This window comes from Elgaria multicarinata, chromosome 20 (genome assembly GCF_023053635.1).
Source record: "Elgaria multicarinata webbii isolate HBS135686 ecotype San Diego chromosome 20, rElgMul1.1.pri, whole genome shotgun sequence".
Taxonomy (NCBI): Eukaryota; Metazoa; Chordata; class Lepidosauria; order Squamata; family Anguidae; genus Elgaria; species Elgaria multicarinata.
In genome coordinates this window covers 1,517,436-1,539,367 of record NC_086190.1, presented here as the reverse complement: position 1 = coordinate 1,539,367, position 21,932 = coordinate 1,517,436, and the positions used below count along the sequence as shown (strand labels likewise).

At 47.6% G+C, this 21,932-nt stretch overlaps 1 protein-coding gene across 1 annotated transcript in view; it reads left to right on the top strand.

The window, feature by feature from the left end:
• Positions 1 to 21,932, top strand: part of CAMTA1 (calmodulin binding transcription activator 1) — a 696,337-nt gene that overhangs the window by 281,811 nt on the left and 392,594 nt on the right. Inside the window, exon 4 of the mRNA XM_063145348.1 lies at positions 13,596 to 13,731. Coding sequence (XP_063001418.1) covers positions 13,596 to 13,731 — 136 coding nt within the window. The remainder of the gene's footprint in view (positions 1 to 13,595; positions 13,732 to 21,932) is intronic.

Genomic DNA, 21,932 nt, shown 5'->3' with positions numbered 1-21,932 from the left:
GAGCCGGATAAAGACAGTTGGGTGCTGCGGTTGACATGATGAGGTTCTTTTTTCAGACACGGAAGACTTCCGATTTTCTCTTGCTCGCATTGGGAGTGTTGCTTTCTGCCGGGCGCCTCTGTTTGTCATTATCGTCTTTTGAAAACCTGGAGGGGGAAATTGGAGGGATCTCAGCAAGGGGGCTAAAGAAACCCTGCACTGCTGTCCATCCAAACAAGGACGCGGCGGCTCCCGCCGGCTGACCTTGGTGATGTCTCCCCTTCTGAGCTAATTTTCCATTTTTATAGCAAAGGGGTTGGAGCATTCTGAGTTTCCTTCTCTGCAGACATCTGAAATAATTAGAAGGGTGGAATAGTAAAAAAAGAAAAAGTCGGACAGAGAAAATCAGTTTTAGAAAAAGACGGCCCTTCTCCAAGCAAGGTTTTGGATGACCTTCCCCCTTTGTTCTAGAAAACATGGAGTCACTGTTAGCTTTGCAATATTTACTGCAGACCCTGAGCTCCCTTGGCTGTAAAACATACTTTCCGATTAAATTATATGCTTGACATTTACCAAATTTTTATGTGACAATTTAGAAGAAACTGGTTGCATTAAACAGCCTTATTAATATTGCAGTAATGTGATTAGGAGAAAATCATGGTCATTTAGACCGAAAGGGCTTGTAATTTACGGTCTTGGCTAGTGAATGGGCCGTGGATCAAAATGGGCTGTGCCCATTGGCTGGAGTAATAGGTGAATTTGGAGTAAGGAAATGTGGAAATTCTGGTTAATTTCGATGATTATTAGTACTGTTCAGTGTTTAGTATCCTGACATCTGGCTCTCATGTTAGAAATCTCAGAGGAGCTTCAAGAGGCTTCCAGCATCTGAGTGATGATATTGTTGACACCAATTTACTTTCAGCAGCGGGTGGTGATGAGGCTCCCAAACCATCCAGTACATTGTGATCAGCGCCCACGAATGTTCCCCCTGAGTTCAAGAGCTCAAAAGCTGCCCTGCTGAAGAAGGTGTAGGATTCGGTGTCCCAAATAGCCAAACAGGTACCTCCAGGCAACTCATAAGAGAAGGGCCTCAGGACATTAGTCCTCCCTTGCTTTTGGTCCCCAGCAGGTGGTGTTCAGGGATCACATCAAGGACTGAAAGCATCATCAGGGTCTGGGACCTTCACCTTTCATCCTCAGAGGATGAAGCTTCTGAGTTAATGAATCAGGAAAAGGGCCCAGTTACAGAAGGGTGCCATGAGGTTCCCACACCCTTAAAACCTAGTTCTCAAGGACCTGCTCCCCATGTCCACATTGCCATCTTTGGAACCTTAGGACTATAGCTATGAAGATACCACCTTGCTGCAATCAACCCCTGGTCTGAAGAAGGTCTTAGTCAATAGGAAGGAAGAATTAACCAGCCTAAATGTGTCCAAAACCATACTTAAGGCTCAGTCAGAATCTATTGCTTGTTGGAGAAACATATAGGCAAGCTAGACCCCATTTGGAGCTCTTTGTGGTGGTGCTCTGGTAAATCTGACTTCTACCTGGTTAGAATCCATTGAACCTGCCTTGCTCCAAATCCTCTGTGCGAACCAGATCTCATCCTGTCCAATGAAGGCCCTTGCTAGGCCCTCACTGCAAATGGGCTTTGCTGGTTGAAAAAGACGCGCCCCTCCCTCTTCACAGGGACAGTTTCTAGCCAGATGTCCAAACTCATCACTGAAGGTGGGACCCCCAGAGTTTGTTCCGAAGTCTGTTGCTCATGGCACCACTCATTGTTATGTCCAAATCAGGAACTGTGGTTAGTTGTAACTGTAGTTTATCCAAATAAGCCAGGCTCATAAATTATGGTTTGGAGTTTGCTTGTTTACACAAACTGCATTTAAAACTTACCACAGTTTGTCCTACTTCAGACCTAATTACAAACTGTGGTTAGTTGGAAAAGGAAGCTGGGCTGGAGGAGGAGAGAGGCGGTGCATATACATAAGAGCCCAAGGCGAATTCAGCTAGTGCTAAGCCATAGTTAAACCCAGCACAGCCAATAATAATAATAATAATAATAATAATAATAATAATAATAATAATAATAATAATAATAATTTCTTACCTGCCTCTCCCTTTGGATCGAGGCAGGGAACAACATTAGTACAGGAATCAATGTATCATAAAAACACTCGATTTCACATTCTTTGGGTCTGGGTAGGCTTGCTGGAAAAGGCTAGTTTTCAAAGCTGTCTTAAAATCTCAGAGAGAGTTAATTTTACGAATCTCCTCTGGCAGGCCGTTCCACAATCTGGTAGCGGCAGAAGAGAAGGTCCTCTGGGTAACTGTTGTCAGCTTAGTTTTGGCTGACTGGAGTAACTTCTTCCCAGAAGACCTGAGTGTGCGGGGCGGACTGTATGGGAGGAGGTGATCCCACAGGTAACCTGGACCCAAACCATAGAATTATAGAATCATAGAATAGCAGAGTTGGAAGGGGCCTACAAGGCCATCGAGTCCAACCCCCTGCTCAATGCAGGAATCCATGTAGGGCTTTAAAGGTTATGACCAACACTTTGTACTTTGCCCAGAAACTAATTGGCAGCCAGTGGAGTGATTTTAAAGTTGGGGTAATATGCTCACCCCTAGATGTACTGGTGACCAACCTGGCTGCCATATTTTGAACTAGTTGAAGTTTCTGAACTAGGTACAATGGTTGCCCTATGTACAGCGCATTGCAGAAGCCAAACCTTGAGGTTACCAGAGCATGTACAACCGCCTTTAGGTCTTCTGACTCTAGGAAGGGGCGCAGCTGGTTCAGATGGAATAGGTGAACATGCAACGTCATTGAGGTTCTTTAATTTTTTCCTTTCCTTTCACCTTGTTTGTGTTCCCAAACACGGACGTCTTCCCCCAACCACTAAATTGTGAAAAAGTGGATTTTGAAGCAAATGAACATTTGTGCACTGCAAACATTCCCTGAGACTTGTGTTCCTGATCACGTTTGTGCTCAGGATTGGGGTCATGTTTGCATAATTTGCAAACATGAGTGAAATTCTTGTACATCCCCGGTTCTCAGTGCCCAGAGGGAAATTTCTTGGCCTGGTTCAGATGCAATCTCCTGACCTCTTAACCGCAGGTAGAAGACGGGGCTGGTGTTGCAGACTCACGGACTCCAGGCCCAATTTCAGCTGAAAACTTCAGTGTGAGTTTTGCACACAGTCACACACCTATGTCTATTCAGTTCAGATCACTTAAAAAATGCAAACCGAATGAAATCCTTGCGCAATCCAAAGCTACAAGGGGTCTCTGTTTAGCATGAGGCACTGATGATAGTGAAAGCCAAGCATGGAAGGCGGAGGGAATTCACCGGGGAGAGGAGAGCGCCCGAGCCCCCTGGTACAGGCTGATGTCCGCAGCTCATTGTCAGGAGATTTGTAATGTAACATCTACGTCCTGCCTTTGAGGTGCAGTGAATGTACACGACAGTATCAACATCTCAATCTTTCACTTGAGAAGCCCATTTAATGTAAAATAAATAAATAAATAAATAGGCAAAAATAAAGTTAAGCATTTCAGGAACCGGAGTGGAAGGAGGATGTTTTCTGAAATGCCTGATGCCGCTGACAGTTGTGGTGATAAATAGAAGATGAGGAGATAGACATCTCAAATTTCCTCCGCACCCGGGACAAACAATCCCTCTGCTTTGAGATTGCGCTTTTGTGTCCTTGCCCCAGGCTCCCAATAAGGCACCAGGAGAGACGAACAGTTTTTAAATGCCACAGAGCCATAAAAGACAGGAAATTCAAAGTTATCGTTTAAAGCTTGTCCTTAAAATATTCGGCATCCTCTCAATAGTGAAAACGATTGGATAGTGAACCTATAAAGAACGCAGACCAGCGTCACATTACTGGACATTGGCTGTGACGGCAAGGTGAATGAAACCTTTGTGGTTCAAGGCAGCGCACTTCTGATTGTTGAGGAGGGGGGAAATTATGGGATGGCCTCTGCCTCTTTGCTTCGATTGTGGGTCAAAGCAGACATTACTTGAGATCTCCACCTAGCAGCGATATCATTTTCCTTTCCTTCCCCCCCCCCCATTCTTACTCTAGGGTAGGTGTGTGCCCCCATCGATATGGACCCTAGCATGGGGTTAGGGGGGCATTTGAGTCCTGGATTGGGCTCCCTGCACCGACTGTAGAGTAACAATGAAATAGGTGCTAGATATAATTTGGGGTTCCTCTTTCTTTTTTTTTATTTAAAGTCCTCGACTTGACTATTGCAAAGATTGCAAGAAAGAACCAGAGGTTCCAGTATTCATGGTTTTATAGGTGATGCGGTGTCCACACTGTACACCCAAACAGGTTTGAAACTGGTTCCAGTCTCATGACATCTCCTCGCCAACCCATTGGGTGAATCTTTTGGAATTGTTTTCTAAGCCGATTGTAGGGCACTGTCATCTATTCCTGTATACATTAATAATATTTGTATAATACTTGGTAGAAAAAAGTTTTGAATGGTGTATATGGCAAAATATTAAAAATTACAATTAAAATAGTCAATAAAGAATTACAGCTACAACAAAAACAATAAAATTAAAAACAATGGAAAACGAGCAACATTACAGTTTGTGAGTTTTCTAAAAAGGATTCATGGTCGTCGTCCCCCCTTGTGTTTTTTGAGACAGTTCATCCACAATTAGCATACATCATAGAGGTGCACCTAGGGGGAAATACTGAAGAAGAAAACATCGGAAGAATAGGTGCAGGGTTTGGGGAGGGGGTGAACCAGAGAGGTATTCACCCCACCCTTGTGGGCAGTTCCTATGTATAGGTTGTATAGACGTGTCCTTGGGTAAGTGACCTGAAAAGTTTTGAAAGTATAAGCGCATGGGTTAGGAACTACGAGGCATGAAAAACAAGGTGAGTGGGACCATCACCCCAGTGTGTGCAGTCACTGGTGAAGAAGGCAAACTCCATGTTAGGCTTTAATTCCTTTTCTAATAATGACTTTTCTAATAAAATGGCCAGTATCGTACTGCCCTTATACAAATCTATGGTGCGACCACACTTAGAAGACTGTGCACAGTTCTGGTCACCACACCTAAGAAAAGGATATTATAGAGCAGGAAAAAGTGCAGAAAAGGGCAACTCAGATGATCAAGGGTCTGGAGCATCTCCCCTCTGAGGGAAGGTCACGGCAGCTGGGGAAAAAGGAGGCTAAGAGGAGCCATGATAGAGGTGGACAAAATGGTGCCTGGTGTGGAGAATGTGGAGACGGAGACGTTTTCTCCCTCTCTCAAAATACTAGAATCCAGTGGGGTCATCATCCCATGAAGCGGATTGGTGGGAGATCCAGGACAAATAAAAGGAAGGACTTCTTCACACAGCACAGAGTTAAATTATGGAATTCGCCACCACAAGATATGGTGATGGCTTTAAAAGGGGGTTGGATAAATTCCTGGAGGAGAAGGCTATCCATGGCTACTAGCCCTGATGGCTATGTGCTACCTCCAGTATCCGAGGCAGTAAGCCTGTGTGCACTGGTTGCTGGGGAATATGGTTTCGTGGATCCTGTGGCACTCATGTCCTGCTTATGGGTTTCTGGTCAACAGCTGGTTGGCCCCTGGGTGAACAGAGTGCTGGACTAGACGGACCCTTGGTTTGACCCAGCTTCAGGGCTCTTCTGATGCTTTTTACATTCATTACCCAGGTAGGGCTGCATGGGGGGCAGTGGGTGGCCCTTTAGGGAAGCTTCTTAATGTAGGAGAAGGTCCTTTGGAGCAGCCAACTGAGGGCCTCGTCAGGCAGCAGGGCTAGAATTGTAGCTCCTTCTGCCCAGCTTGTGGTGGAATCGGAGTACTTATGGAGCAAGAGCCCGGGTTCGAGACACCCCTGCCCGCCACCTCACCTATCAGGCAACAGAGGGCGCTTGTGTGTGCATGACCTTGGAATAGGCATCTTCCTTTTGAGCCAGAAGGATCCAGCCACTTTCATTTATGCACCTAATATTATTGGATGCTGACAGGGACATGCCATGGGGATGATCCGCCCCCCTCCACGAGCCAAGCTTATGCGCTGCATGGCATCACGTTGCTTTATCCCTCTCTGCCATATTTTAAGCTTATGGCACACCTGTGTTCCTTCAAGGGGCCGGAGGGTCCTAATTGGAGATAATTTTCGCTTCCGATAACGCTCTGCAGGCGCTTCCCATTTGCATATTGTCCGGCTTCCTCTTCCGTACTTCTCCTCTTGCCCCTGAAGGGACACAATTAAATTACTTGATTCACCTCCTTCCCTTTTGGACCTGGAGCTGATGAATGTCTTCTGCCGTGATCTTGTAAAAGCAAAGCCGGTCTCTTTCTTGGCCAGTCTTCAAGGTGATTAATGAACCGTTCCAGGTGGGGGGGGGGGACAGGTTTGCCAGCCTCCCCCTTTTTATTAACTGTACATTAGGGAGAAAGAGCATTTAATATTCAATGATAAACAATTTAATAATTCAATAGCAAGAATGAGTCGATATAACATACAGGCCATTTCGTCCAGGCACCTGACAGTGACCAAGGAAGGTCTTCTTAGCTCGAGGGGAAAAAGACAACCGAGAGAGACAGTGCTTTGTGGGGCAGGAGCCCCTTCATGGGGCCCCTTCCTCAGTGGGTCTACCTTCTGGTAACCATCATCCCCAGCAGCTCTTGCTTCTCTTCCTCAACATGGCCTCCCCCTTGCTTATGTGGCAGGCAGGGAGAACCAGGAGGAACTCCGTTCCTTTTAAGTCTGCCGGGATTCTCCCGCATTTCTGTTCGGGTCACTGGCAGAAAATACCCTAGAATGCGGAGTCACCCCATGAAATTGATTGGCAGCTGATGATAGAAAGTATTTATTCACACAACCACACATTGGAGCCACTGGCTTAGATGGGTTTAAGAGAGGATTAGACCAAGAAGGGAGGTCTACTCAAAACAAGGCTATTCACTATGGTTGCTAAGTGGAACCTCCGGGGTTAGCAGCAGTGTACCGCTGGTCACAGAGGCAGCTGGCTGGCAGGCTGCTATTCTGCAGGATAAAACAATCAGTGGCTACTAGTCTGATGAGTATATCATAGAATCATAGAATCGCAGAGTTGGAAGGGGCCTACAAGGCCATCAAGTCCAACCCCCTGCTCAATGCAGGAATCGACCCTACAGCATCCCTGACAGATGGTTGTCCAGCGGCCTCTAGTGTAGGAGAGCCCACCACCTCCCTAGGGAACTGGTTCCATTGTCGACATCAGTTTTTCCTGATGTCCAGCTAGAATCGGGCTTCCTTTAACTTGAGCCTGTTATTCCATGTCCTGCATCCTGGGATGATCGAGAAGAGATCCTGGCCCTCCTCTGTGGCGGGCTGCTGTTCTGCAGGATAAGACAATCAGTGGCTACTAGTCTGATGAGCATATGCTACCCCAGCGTCGGAGGTATATGCTCTTGCACTCGTGTCCTGCTTGTGGGCTTCCCATGGCGACATCCGGTTGTCCTTTGTCCTGATCCAGAATGGCTCCTGTTCTTGTGGGAGATGAAAAATGGGCTGGATGGAGCTGCTTGTGTCTGAGCCAGCGGTAGCGGCTCCCCTCAGGTTCTTACCTAAGCAAAAACATCATAGGCAAATACGCAGCTCTGAGAAGCAGGAACTTTCTCAATACTTCCCCAAATCTTGATTGTCTGGTATAAATTTGATGAGAGAAATCCTAAAGAAAAGTTTACAGGCTAACCCTTTCAATGTGATTGGTTTTGAGGTGTGGCTGGGTGGGTGGGTGGGGGGCTGCAATGTAATTCTTTGCAACTGAGCTTTTGTTTGGAGGACTTCTATCCAGACGTGATCTGCTCAACCTTGCTTTAGCCATCCATTTATTACTCCTGGCCGTGTTTGTGTTTGACAGAGATAACTGGCGCGGAAGATGTATTTTCTCAGCCTCCTATTTTCTCTTTCCTCCACTCCCCACTTCCAACTAGAGAGGAGTCCATAGGAAGAATTAACATCGAGTTGTATTTGACCCTCATTTATTATGTGGATATCAAAGAGCTGGGCATTCCCCCCCACCCCCCCAGGCATTAAGTTGACTTGAAGTGCTGTTATTGAAATTGGAGGTTGTGTCGGTATCTGTAATCAGCTTCCGTTTTTAAAAGTGCAGCCACAATGACAACGACAAGCAGAAAGGGCATTTGGGCCGAGCCTGCTCGTTGTGTGTTACCTGGAAGCTGCACCTGTAGCGAGCCTGAAATGGGTCTCCTTGGAGTGAGTGTGTGTGAGTGTGTGAGTGTGTGTGTATATACATATGCACTTATTTAGAAGCACTCGAAGGCAGCCACAGCTCCTTACAGAGATGGAAAGGAGGCGATCCTTGCCTGCAGCAGAGAGCCGAAGAAGAGACAGCTGCAACCCTCAAGGGAAGCTGCTGGCCAAGCAAATTATGCAGTGAAGGCCAGAGCAAAGAAGGGTCCGTCGGCCTTTTCGTCTCCCCCCCCCTCCACCTTTTTGTCAACTGTACAACAACCGGAGCTCAACTTCAGATTCAAAGGAATGCTATGAAAGGCTCTTCTAATCAGACCTGAAGGGCTGGAGGAGAAACTCTTCTGACGAGGACGTCCAAGCAGTCATTGCCCATCTGTTGAAAAATAAGATCCACCGAGTCGTCTTCAAAGCCATTGTGAAATGCCTTCATGCACTCTGCCAGGGTCCTGGCGGCGGAACTCACGTGCCAGTGGCCCAGCAGGGCTCTGGCCGAATCATGTGGACCCTCAGCCAACATCTCATGGGCAAATAGCATCACTCAGTTAATTTGGCTTTTTTTGTTTGAAGGCGTTTGTTCTCTCGTCTGGAATCTGGATGTGAAACATTGCACTGGATCTGGCTGTTCCATGCATCTTTCTATGTGCCAGTGGTCACACAGGGGGTTAGATGGAGAGAAGCGTTGAGTAGCAGCTGTAATAGTAACTTGCAATCAGGGACTCTCTTGGAACGTGAGATCAAAGGCCAAGTGATAATAAGGACATTTGATTGCGTTAATCAGGGACTCAAAAGGGTCTGTGGTGTCTCTGCACTTTAGTGTACCTTGTGGTTTGCTTTATGAAAGCGGAACGCTTGCTCCAGAGCTACCTCTTTAACTGTCTTTTCAGGCTCAAAGTCACCAGTTCTACTTCCAGCATCTTATGAAGTGGGTTGTAACCTACAAAAGCTCATGCTAATGTATTTAAGATATCTGAAAGCTAAAACAGTCAGTCTATATGAAGTCGTAACAGCGGCATGCAGATCTGAGGGTTATTAATTCCACCCCCGTACATGGAGCTTCAGCAAACCGTCAAGCAAAGCACAGGCGTAAGTGGGGGGTGGGGGTATCTTTGCTTTCACCCCTGGGAGGGAGGCAAAGGGTTGCATGAGCTGTCTGGCGAGCTACAGGAGCGCATGCCTGCACGCATTCAAGCTAGTTGTGCTGTCCACCACGGAGCCCCTTTTTCTGTTAGGACACGAGCTGCCCAGCTCCCCAGTGGCAACAGGGCAGGTGGAGCTCATTACTGCTCAGGGCGGAGCAGGGACAGCCACATGCTTGTGGTGGTCTGGGTGGAGAGAAAGGGGATCTCTTCTTCTTCTTCCACTTCTTCTGCTCACTCAGGTATCCTGACATCAAGCCCTTTTTTCTTATTCCAATCATGATCTTCGTAAACCGCCCAGAGAGCTGCGCCTCTTGGGAGTTACAGAAATGTAGGAAATGAATGGGAAATTGAGCGGCAGGAGAGGATGACAGTAAAGCCCAGGGGACCTCTGAAGCTTCACAAACCAGCCTCTCAAGGCTGAGCAGCTTCAAGGGACTTCTCAACGCGGGCTGTCCTCTGGGTCCTGGCGGCCGCCTCCACATCAGCACTGAGTGGGACGGGGCTGATGGGGCTGCAGTAGCTGCCTGGGTGCAGTGTGCAAGAACGGAAGGACAGTTCAGAGATGGGCGCTATCATTGGGGAAGGGCAGAAATTGGCACTGTCTGTTGACGGGGAAGGATGGGTGCTGTGACCGAAGGACAGAGGTTGGGGCTGTTGATGATCTGGTGCTTGGAGCCAGGGTGAGGCCAGCTGGCCAAGGGGCAGCTGCAGGCATGATGTTCCTGGCCCTCACCTTGGTCTCAAGGCGCCGTGCTGAAGGAAACAGAGCCAGCTTTAAGGAGGTGCTGTGGATCAAACTTTTACCCGTTAATCGAGTCAAAATCCCGAAGAACAGTTTTAAACCAATACAGTTTTTCTGTAGGAAATGAAGATCAGCCAAAGTAATCAACCAGTCAACTCAAAGTCACCTTGGAAAAGAAAATTCTTGCCCTGCCTTCAAGACAAGACAACAGGCAAAATGTTGCCCCTCTCCCTGCAAGACTCTTGCTGTAGGGCTGAGATGGGGGGGGGCGGAGCCTTCACCTGCGGTGGTCGCCCAGCCCCTCACTGGCAGATCTTAACTGCTAGCAGAGCTCCTATAGGAGGAGACATTCCCTGAGACAATTGGGAGCCAAGTCAAGGAGGTTTTGGGAGTGCTACAGAAACCTGCCAAACCTATTTGACCAAAGGCTATGATAGCACCTTGAGGGTGCGTGTGATGGACAACAATGCCTGGTGCATGCCGCTTTCAGTTCTCAGGAAGTAACTATCTCTGGCCTCAGAGAGAGAGGTTCTTTTAAGAAGTCTGGGGCTAAGTGTGCGTGCATGTGTGTGTGTGCGAGGGTGTGTGTGTGTGTGGCCTTCCTTTCACCCTTGCCTTCCTTGCTTCACTTCTACAACTTCAAGAGATTTACGTGCTCAAATGCCGCCAACTCCAGCTTTTCCTCCAGAAGTTGTTTATTGCCGCAACCGCTGCTAATGTTGTTGTATTTCTTTCTGTTCTTGGTGTTCCAAAGCCAAATTACTGTGACTAATGTACTTCTATAAATTTTTGCAACCATCTCCGTGGCTGCTGCTGCCTGAGAATGATGCACGGTCTCTTCTTAGGGAATTCTGGTTGCGGGTTTCTTACCCACCCCCACCCACCCCGCCTTCAAATGTCGCACAAGACTGGCATTTCCATTACATCAATTTACCATATGGGAAAGCCGCGGGGCGGGCAGGGCTTAGAAATAGAACTCTGTACTGAAAGGACAGTGACAGCTGCTTGTTGGACAAATGGCTGCCCCGTGCCTCCTGTTGTTCAGAGATGCCAAAAAGAAAAATTCAGAGGCAAAAAGATGTCCAGGCACTTGCATTGAGCAGGGGGTTGGACTTGATGGCCTTTTAGGTCCCTTCCAACTCTACTATTCTATGATTTTATGATTCTATGAAGACAGAGCAGAACAAAACTGAGAAAATGCCTTTTCATGTGTTGTATCTCATTGCTTGTCCATTTGCGCCAAACCTACTTTTGATCTCATTATAGCTGAAGGGTTAGAAGCCCCCCCCCCCATCCTTTCAAAAGGGAGGAGAATTTCTGTGGGCCATAAAACACACCTCCCTTTCCCCCCGCCCTCCAGTTCACCCCATTTCACGGACACGTTGCTGCCATCCTGTGCAAACTACGAAATGGGCTGTAACGTCCTGGATTCTATCCCAGTAGGCTGCAGGTGTGCAGAGCGGTCTTGGTTTGAATGCTGCCCCATGTAAATAACGGCCTGAGTTGGCAGATGAGGGATAAAGGCTGGGCTGTGTAATGAGGCTTTTACCTTGCAATTGCGCCGTTTCAGACTCAACATTTCACAGGGTGCCTACGTGAAGTCATCTTCCACTTGTAACCCTTGTGTGTTTTCCTGCTGCTTCTTCCAACTTATTTTCATAATGGTGTGTGTGTGTGGGGGGGTAGTCTTAAGGGAAAGGCAGAATTGGTGCACAGCAAGTGCTGAGTACCCTCCACCTGGCACCTGCCACTGAAGTTCGAGGAGGAGGAGGAGGAGTCTTGAAATGCCAACTCCCCTAACCAAACATGCACGACCCATTTCAAAACAAACTTAGGGGCCATTGAGTCTTGACCGGAAATGAGGTTTTTCAAGTGCTGGTTTTCCCCATCCCAGCTCCCGCCCCCCCTTCCCCCGCCCTTGTCATCAAAGGAACTGCTTACCTTTGCAAAGGGGGAGGAGGAAGAGGTTGCAGACAGCCATGTTCCTGTCTGACTGCGCTGAAAAGGATGCGTCTCAACATGCTTTGCCAGTGTGTCTGTGTGCATGCGCGCATGTGGGGAAATATAGAACACCCGTTGGGATTTTCCCCATTTTAAATACTACGACAGCCGCCTCCCCTCATGCACACATGCAACTCTTGAGGTTGTTTTGAGCATCAGTGACCTCAGTGGCACAGAGTGCCTTCTACAAACTCCGGTTGGTGGCCCAGCTACGCCCCTATCTGGACAGGGATAACCTGGCTTCAGTTGTCCATGCTCTGGTAACCTCCAAGTTAGATTACTGCAATGCGCTCTATGTAGGGCTGCCTTTGAAGACGGTTCGGAAGCTGCAGCTCGTGCAAAATGCAGCGGCCAGATTGATTTCAGGAACCAGAAGGTTCGACCATATAACACCTGCTCTGGTCCGCTTGCACTGGCTGCCTGTATGTTTCCGAGCCCAATTCAAGGTGCTGGTTTTGACCTATAAAGCCTTACGGCTTGGGACCACAATACCTGACGGAATGCCTCTCTCGACGTGAATATACCCAGTCACTACGTTCAACATCTAAGGTCCTCCTCTGGGTGCCTACTCCGAGAGAGGCTCGGAGTGTGGCAACGAGGGATAGGGCCTTTTCGGTGGTAGCCCCCAGACTGTGGAATGATCTCCCTGATGAGGCTCGCCTGGCACCAACGCTGCTATCTTTCCGGCGCCAGGTTAAGACTTTCCTCTTTGCCCAGGCATATGGCGGCACATCCTAATTACCCACATGTTTAGTTTTTAATTGGTTTTTAATGCTTTATGTGTGTATGTTCTGTGTTTTAGAGTTTTAAATTTTGTATACTTGTTTTTACCTCAATTTTAGAATTTCTGTAAAGCGTCCAGAGAGCCCTGGCTATGGGAGCAGTATATAAATGTAATAAATAAATAAATATGGCAAAGGGCACTCAAAAAGCCCAGGTGATTTTTTTTAAGAGCTGGCATCTATACCTGATGCGTCACTGAATAATTCTATCAGATGAGCCTGTTTTGTCATTGGCATATTGCAGGTTGGGGCTCAGAGAGTCATTTGCTTAAGGCCGCCCGGCCTGTCCATTGCTGTTCTGAGATTTGATTACTGCTCATAGCTCATGCTCTTAACCGCCATGCTACGCTGGTGTAGTGCGCTGCCTACTCCAAATCTGGATCTCTTGCTTTATAGCCCTTGCTAAACATGTATTGGAAGCCTTCGTTCATTATGCACAAAGTTCCCCGGTCGGTCTTTGCAGGGAGGAAAACACAAGGACTACCAGGTGGGAAATTATGCGTAGCCCCACGGAGAGCACTGCCTTTCACTGGTGCCCCTCACGGTCCTCAGCCATGCTTTCAGACCTCCATGATCATCTCTACATGTTCTCTACATCTCACACATTCAGGTCAGCATGTCGGAGTTGCCAAGTGATGGGTGCGCATGTGTGAATCGGCCTGTAGTCTTGCTTAGTGTCACTGAGTGTCGGCCTTCTGTTTTCCAGGCCTCAGAATGGCTCTATGATCCTATACAACAGGAAGAAGGTGAAATACAGGAAAGATGGATATTGCTGGAAAAAGCGGAAAGATGGGAAGACCACCCGAGAAGACCACATGAAGCTGAAGGTGCAAGGAGTGGAGGTAGGTGGCGATTTAATTCCTGAAAAGGGGCGTCTTGTGGAGGGGACATTCTGCGCTTTGCCAATTTGGATTCTTCCTTGCCATTAAAAACGTGTCTCTGCTCCAGATCTTCGTGAAGGGTTGTTTGAATACCTCTGATTGTAGTCTCATTATGTTCTTCGGTTGCTTCTTTGTGCGGGAAATGAGACCGCTGCGTTGGTGTGGGATTTAGAGAACATCCAGATGTTTCTTTGCTACTTGTGGACCTAACGGAAACCACGTTTGGGAAGTGGACTTTCTCGTTGTGCAGGAGAGATGACAGCTTGAAGACGGGGAGCTTCTGTGGTTGTTCCTTGCTAAGCTTTTTTGAGTTCTTTCACTTTGGCCAAGGAAGTGTGAATGTTGCTCATGTGTCCAGGAGGATGTGGGGTGCAGAGGGTGGATCGAGTGGGGGGGGGGATAATCTCCATATTGGGGTGTGTGTGTTTTTAATGGAATTCTTTTGAAAGGTGTTTTAGGAATGGTGATTTTTATCCATGTATTTTGTTCTTGTTCTGAATTCAAACATGAAATGAGGGAGTCACTTACAAAGGCCAATTTGTCTCTCCACGTGAATTTCGAGCCATTCTGCTTTTGGTTTCAAAAATAACTGTTTGAGAAGAGTTTCTGGACCTAGGAAAGAGCAATAGCAAGCTTTTTTTTTTTTTAAAAAAAGCACAGATTTATTCAGATGTAAAGAGCACATAATCAAAGTTTATTTTTTTTGCTGTATATTATTATTTCTTAAAACAAGGAATGGAGTGTCTTCATTTTGATTGACTCTTGCATTTTAAAGTTTTCGTTTCTTCTACATTAATCCAGTTTCGGTTAAACAAAAAAACAACAACTTCTTCAATGAAAAGTAAAGCAACAAACACCCTCGAATGACTCAGTCCAGAACTGAGTTGACTTTTGGAGACTTGGTGCCTTCCAGTGTTTGTCATCCCCATTAACAACCAAACCTGGTTTGCAAGATAATAAGGAGCTGCAATGACCACTAGCTGTTGGAGACTGTTTTTTCCTCACTCCATATGTAATAATTAAGCTGCCTCTAGAGCAGCTCCTGGCTGGGGCATTCTGGGAGATGCAGTCCAACACATCTGGAGCGCCCCAGGTTGAGGAAGGGTGCTCTAGAGAGATCCATGGGAACGCTGCATGCGCAGTTGGACTCTTGAATGCAAACACATTCATGGCATCAATTGTGGTGGTGCTGGTGGTGGGTGGGATACCTACAGCATCTGTACTTTGCCAGACTCTGTGGGGCAGCCCTTTGCTTGGGGAGGGGCCCTTCAGAAATTAGGTGCTTTGTGGTAGTGTTGTTTGTGAGGCAGGGCAGGGCAGGGGAATTGACACCAACTCCAAAGACCTTTGTCAACTCAAGGCGTGTCTCTTGTTGATCGGTTTTGGATCTTGGCCTGAGAAGCTTCAAGTCCTGTTTCTGTAGTGGCTGTGTTTTTCTTCCCTTTTCTACATTGGTGATGAAAATGTTTTGCCACTCAAAATTGGATTGGTGGGTTCCCTCCCCCCCCCCCCAGTCCACCAGAGGCAGAACTTTTGATTCCCGTGTCAATCTCTCTGATGACAATGCAGCACAGTGACAAACAACGAGAAATAGTTGCAGAAATCCTTCCCCCTGGCTCCAACTCCCTTGCAATTCACTTCGCTCCGGCAAACATGAACGTGCAGAGTATCCCAGAAAACCTCGTTGCTGCAAACGTCCCGCTCCCCCATCAAGACTATGGGCATGGATTAGGAGGCCTGTGAATATTGATCGCTGTTGGATGCTACTTGCAACACGGTGATCGTTGTGTTTAATGTCGCAAAGGCAAGGACCAAGCAGTCCTCTGCTGAGGAAGGGAGGCCCCCTCCTGAAGTCAGAGCCATGGGGCAAGGCTTGGTACGGTGTGACAGCCCTTTGGCAGCCTTTCACTTTGTTCAGGGCTCCATTGTTGCTTCATTTCACAGGGACGGCGCTTCTCACGTGCTGTTTTGCACGCAGGGATGGACGCTGTACATGGCCTGTGTTGCCTTTGCGTGGTGTGTGCGTGATTCATCCACTGCTTTGCTCAAGGCCTAACAAGGTGGGGTGGTGGTGGTAGGGGGTAGTCCAATGTTTCTCCCTAGCAGTGCTTGGTCAAAGGAATGAGCGACTGGATCTCTCAGTTCATCAGCTGCCCCTTGCGTGGGACAAGGGAACTCTGAATATGTTGCCGTGGCTCTATGTGACTCTTTTACTGAGCATTGCTGGGGAGGTATTTTGAGTGTCAGGGATTGGTCAATCTCCAGTAATATATAGTTAAGGCCTGTGAAACATACCGACTAGGGCCGTGCATGGACCCCTCTACCTGCTTCAGAGGCTGATTTGCAGCTTCTAAATCGTTCCCAATCCACCTGGGCCCAAATCCAACCTGCTCCAGATGCAGATTTCCCAGGCACCTGCTGAGCAGCTGCCCCCATTTCCTCCCCCACCGCATGGGACCCTTGCCCCTTACCTGGACCCACCATAAGTGCCTGCAGCCTTTTTAAAAATGGCGACTCCCTTGAAGAGGCGCGGCAGCTGCAGGCACTCACAGCAGGTCGAGGTAAGGGACTAGGACCTCGTGTGTGTGTGTGTGTGTGTGTGCGTGTGTGTGTGAATCAGTCCAAAATGCTCCAAAGTGCTTCAGATCTGATCACACACAATTTGGTCCAAATGGGCTCAGAGCTGATCCATTTCGGTTCCGGACTGATTCAGTACGAATTTGCCCTCTTCAGCTTGGAATTCAGATCCAGAGCCGAAGCAGAGCACAACCCTAATAAAGACGCACACCCACACGTACTTACTCCCTTTCTCCTTCAAACCATCACTTTTGGATTTGCCATTGAGGAAACCCCATGATCTCAATGTGCCGTTGCGATTCAGAAATGACACTGTGATGCCTGGGTCATTTGTACATAGAGGCAGCACTGATTTGCATGGATCTCTGACAAAACTCTTTGCTCAAAATGTGTGATGCCAGTAGAAGCCTCTTCAAATGCTTAAGATGCAAACACTTTGAGGGATTAGATTCAAAATTGGGCACTGGAAGTTTTCCCAGGGTTGATGTTCTTGTCAATTCAAACGTTGGTGGGATAGAATAGTTTTCATCTCCTATTCTCAGTGAACTTTTGCTACAAAAAGGGACTTTGGTATCCCCAAAATTGGAGGGGATCTTTTTAGCATATAGAAAAGAATATAAAGGAGTCAATTTGCAAACACCTTTAACAATCTTGTGATTAGTTGAAGAAACCAAGGATTTGTCAGAAATAATTCCGACCAGACTCATCTCATCTTCCTTTTTAAAAACAATTAGGTTACTAACTTAGTAGATTGTGGGAATGCTGTAGATGTAATTTATCTTGATTTCAACTAAGCATCTGACAAAATCCTCCATGATATTTTGGATAGCACAGTGTTTAAGTGTGGGCTAGATGATACCCTCAAGTGGATTCACAGCTGCTTCTAAAAACGTACTTAAAGAGTGTTTGTCAATGGCTCCTCATCAAACTGGAGGCTGGTACTGAGTTGGGTGCCACAGGGCTCTGCACTGGGCCTGGTCCTCTTCATCAGGAAGAGGACCAGGATGAAGGGGTGACTTGGATGAAGGGTGATGGTAGTCCTTATCAGGTTTGCAGGGATGCATAGCTGACACCCAAGATGTCAGGAATAATGTTGAAAGTGACCTTGATAGAAGAAAATGGGCTGAAATTAACACAGTGAAAATTAACAGAAACAGAAGCAAAGTTCTGAGGAGGGTGGAATCAAAGGGCCAGAAAGTGGGACACGCAGCAGTAGCATGTGTGAAACAGATCTTGGGATTGTAGTTGATTGTGCATTAGCTGTGTGACTTAGCGGCGAATGCCTTGTTAGGCTGCATCAATTGAACCATACTTTCCAAGTCGTATGATGAAATAGAAGTAAAAGTACCTCAGGGTCCATCATAGCCTTCATCAGGCCCTGAGCTCCAGCCCCACCGGTCCTTTCCAGCACTTCAAATTGTGTCGGGAAACAGACTGGCAACCAGTGAAGCTGTTGTGACAAGGGGGTCATGTGCTTCCTGTGGGTGTAGCTGGCTGGCTGCAACCCTGATCAAAAGTTCCTGGAGTCAAACTTGACATGGTGGATGAATGCCCAGAGCAGCCAGCCAGTGCACAAGCATCAATGTCAGATTAGGAGGCTGCTCCACACTTGTGCAAGCAATTGTGCAATTAAACCAGTTGCGCACGTGGTGCGCAATAATGGTTGAGATTCTGCACTGCTGTCGGTGTTTTTGAACAGGGGAACACGATGTGCAATTAAGCTAATTAATTGTGCATGCAATGCGCAAAGATTCCTGTGTGTACTGTACATGATTGGGAACACGAAGAGCAATTGCTTTTATTCCACATTGCCCTGGGTGTTTCATTACAGAAAGGTGATTTATAAGCTTTATAAATAACGAAGTGAAAATTATGTTCCAGTGGAGCCTAAGAATGAGTTAGATCCATTTTGTAGAAATCTTATCTTCACTTTGTGAGAAGACTCTCCTGTAGGGATAAACAAATCTGTCAATTTGTGTTTTTCTCCGTTTCTCATTTTTCTATCCTAAAGTTCAGTTTGTTCCAAACATTTTTTTAAAATAAATAAAGTTTACATCAAAATTCATATACAGTTTTGTGCCCATGTCTCCTAATACATGTAGTTTTGTCCATAACTGTGCCTAATATACACATTTGTGCATGCAGCTTTCCTAAGATAATGCACTTTGAACATGATTTTCATGAATATATGCATTTCTGTGTGTGCTTTCCCTAAATACGGGCATTTTTGTATGCATTTTGATTGGAGTAGTGCAAATATCGAAGGGTAATGGAGTCGGTTTGAAAGTTTGAAATCTGCTAAGTTTGCCCTTAAAAGCAGACCAACCAAAATGCTTCTGCCATTCCTTAGGATGCCCTGTTAGTGTGCCAAAGGGGGAAATCCCTGTGATAATAAGAGGGCAGGGAGCACACATCGCTAACTCTAGGGTAGTCTGGGGTTTGTGGTCACTCATAAAGGTGGGAGCTGCAGCTAGAGCAAAGTTCCTCATGTATGAAGTGGGTGATGGAGGTTTTATTCCAGGGGGCTGCGTAGTACTGAGTCAACCATTGGACTGTCTAGCCCAGCACAGTCAACACTGACTGGCAGTGTCTCTCTCCAGGGATGTGGGCAGGAACATTCCCAGCCCTGCCTGGAGATGCTCAGGACTGAACCTGGGGCCTCTTCCCTGCAAAACATAGAAGAGTAGAGTTGGAAGGGGGCCTCTAAGGCCCTCGAGTCCAACCCCCTGCTCAATGCAGGGATCTGCCTTAAAGCATCCCTGGCAGCGATACTGGAGTCTCCTTCTGTCCGTTGACACTGCTCAGGGGGAAGTGAAGTGTTTTGGAACCAGGGGTCTGGATCTGTGGCGGATCCTTGAGCGCCCTCCCTCTCTCCTTGTCCTCTTTCCAGCTCAGGTGCTCCATTGGCCCTTTAGAAGAACGGTTCTGGGCTGCCTCAGCAATGAGGACTTGCTTGACTGTATTCCCACCTCTTGGTGGAAGCGGCCCAAGACCCGCCCAATCCATCCTCCTCCTTGAACTTCTAATTAGTTGGCCTCCCTGGTGGTGTGTTCACAATCAATTTGCCATAATTAAAAATTTCAACTAATAAATAGAGGTAAAGCGGAGTGGTGGGAGTCGCACCGGCTTCTTTGCAGGCTGACCCGGCACTGAATTTACAGCTGGTTGGTTTAGTTAATGGGCCGGCCTTTTCCCACAGGCACGGAGTTCTATAAATATCCAGGAATTACGTGTAGGAATGAGAATGGACCCCCCCCTTCTTGTTCGGAGTGGGGAAAGAATAAAAGGCATTCAAGTTTCTCTTCCTTTTTTTGCTGAAAGAATAAGTATTAATGTTTGGGGGAAGAGATGATTTTAAAGTAGAGGGAAAAACCCCAGAGAAAAGTCGAAGAAAACAACGTATTGTTATTTAATTTTTATGAGAAAAGGGCGTCATATTCTTGCTCAAGGGCAGCATCCAAAGGGCCAGTGACAGCGTGTGCCCAGGGGCTCTGTGGTGAAGCCCCCGACTCAGCTGATGGGGTGGGATGGAAGCCGGCCGCTGAAACTATGTGCAGGCTGGTTTCTGTGGGGGAAGGGGGAGTTCTCAGTTTGACTGGGATTAACCCCGGCTTGTACATGGCGGTGTGAGGGGCTAGAAGGGGTCTTGGGATTCAGGGAAGCCAAGAGGAAGGGGAACCAGTGGCAAAGGGTTGTAGGTCCAACATGTCTGCAGGGCACCAGGTTGGAGAAGGCTGTGCTAGAGGGTGAGGTAGAGGAATGTGGGGTGTGAAAGGGAGGTAGGTAGTGGCTTGGAAGCCTGGGGCTCTGCAGACCCCTGGGTGGTGGAAATGTGGAGATGAAGAAGGGCAGGGGAGCTTGCTGGACGAGCGTCACTGCTTCTTCCGGCTGCAGCTTCTTTGTGGGCTCCAGTGCCAAACATCTGGTTAAAGGAAGCCAGATTCCAGCTGAACATCAGGAAAAACTTCCTGACTGTTAGAGCAGTATGACAATGGAACCAGTTAACCAGGGAGGTTGTGGGCTCTCCCACCCTAGAGGCCTTCAAGAGGCAGCTGGACAACCATCTGTCAGGGATGCTTTAGGGTGGATTCCTGCATTGAGCAGGGGGTTGGACTCAATGGCCTTGGAGGCCCGTTCCAACTCTGCGATTCTATGATTCTAAGGAAGTGGGGAGACATTGTGGTCAGTGCCAGCTCCAGGTTTTTTGGGGGGAGGGGGTGCTTGGGCAAGGCCCTCTCTCAGTGGCCCACTCTTCTCTCCTTGCTTTTCTTACCACTGGTTGCCCTTGCTTCTTCTCCTCCTCGTTCCCACTGGCTTGGTGGACCAGCGAAGAGCTGGGGAGCAAGGAGGCCCCGCGGCGTCTCCTGCTCTCCTTCCTCACCACCACCGTCATCTAGGCCAGAGCAAAGGCAGGCGCAGAAGCAGGTTTCAAGGGGGAGGAGGAGGCGCAGCGCTTCGGGGCTCCTGTCCGTGGGCCACTGCTGGTGTCTGGGCCCTTGGCCTGTGCTCCATCACGCCGACGCTTGACGCCAGCCCTGGTTGTGGTCCTGAGTGGACGTCTTAGACAGTGCAGCACCACCACTGACTTCTGGAGCGCAACCCCACCAAATGTGGGGCTGCCACAGAACATGGAGCTCCCTGTATAGGCCAAATGTGTGCAGAATGTAGAGGGAGAGGAACTAAACTTTTTGACAAGAACGGCACCATTTCTCGAGTGCTTTGATGCTTCCTTACCTCATTGGGGACATTTTGCTGGTTTCTTAGTTCTGCTGATATCTGCCGGGGGTCTTGGGTGGGAGGGGTGCCGTTGCACCTCTGTCTTCCTTGCTGGGCATCTGTTGGGAAACAGCGCTGCACTGATGGGCCTCGGACCTGATCCAGCAGAGCTTTCCTTGAGTTCTTTAGACTTCTGGAGCTCCTTCAACTCTTTCCCAAAGTGGATTCAAATGAGCCCTGGAGTTTGCATCATGTGCTGCAGTCAATACGTTGCGCGTTTCTTTTCTTTTCTTTATCTTTCTTTTACCTGATTTGAATTTCATTAAAAGCAGGGGCTCTCTGGTGGGGGCCACGTGGTGTCAATTTTGCATGCCAGACTTGCATTATTAACGCTGCAATCCCTTAACGCCAATACAGATTTGCCCAGAAGTATGGATTTTTTTTATAAAGTTTCCAATTACTTTGTAAGCTCTAGAACATTGCTGTCAAAAATTCACAAAAGGCCTTTGCAGCATTTCAGTTTAAATGTGCAATACTAGGGGTTACATTGGCAGCATAGCCTTGGCAATAATAGCATATTATTATTAACACAGCTTGGGAGCCAGGAAGGAGGGCTTGGGAGTGCTCTGCCTTCTTCTTTCCATTTTTTAAACCGCCCCTCTTAGGAAGTGACCGATGGGTTTTTCTGGCATTATGTAAAGAATCCCTGGGCAGATCTGAAATTGCAAAAATACGCTGGCATTACTCAGTTCCTTGCGATTGTCGGCAAAATGTACTCCTGGGTTATTACCGGAGGGCGAAGCAACTTGTGAGACCAGAGCTAATCTTGCAAAACTATTCCTAGGATGCTCTGATCTGCTTTAATTTAA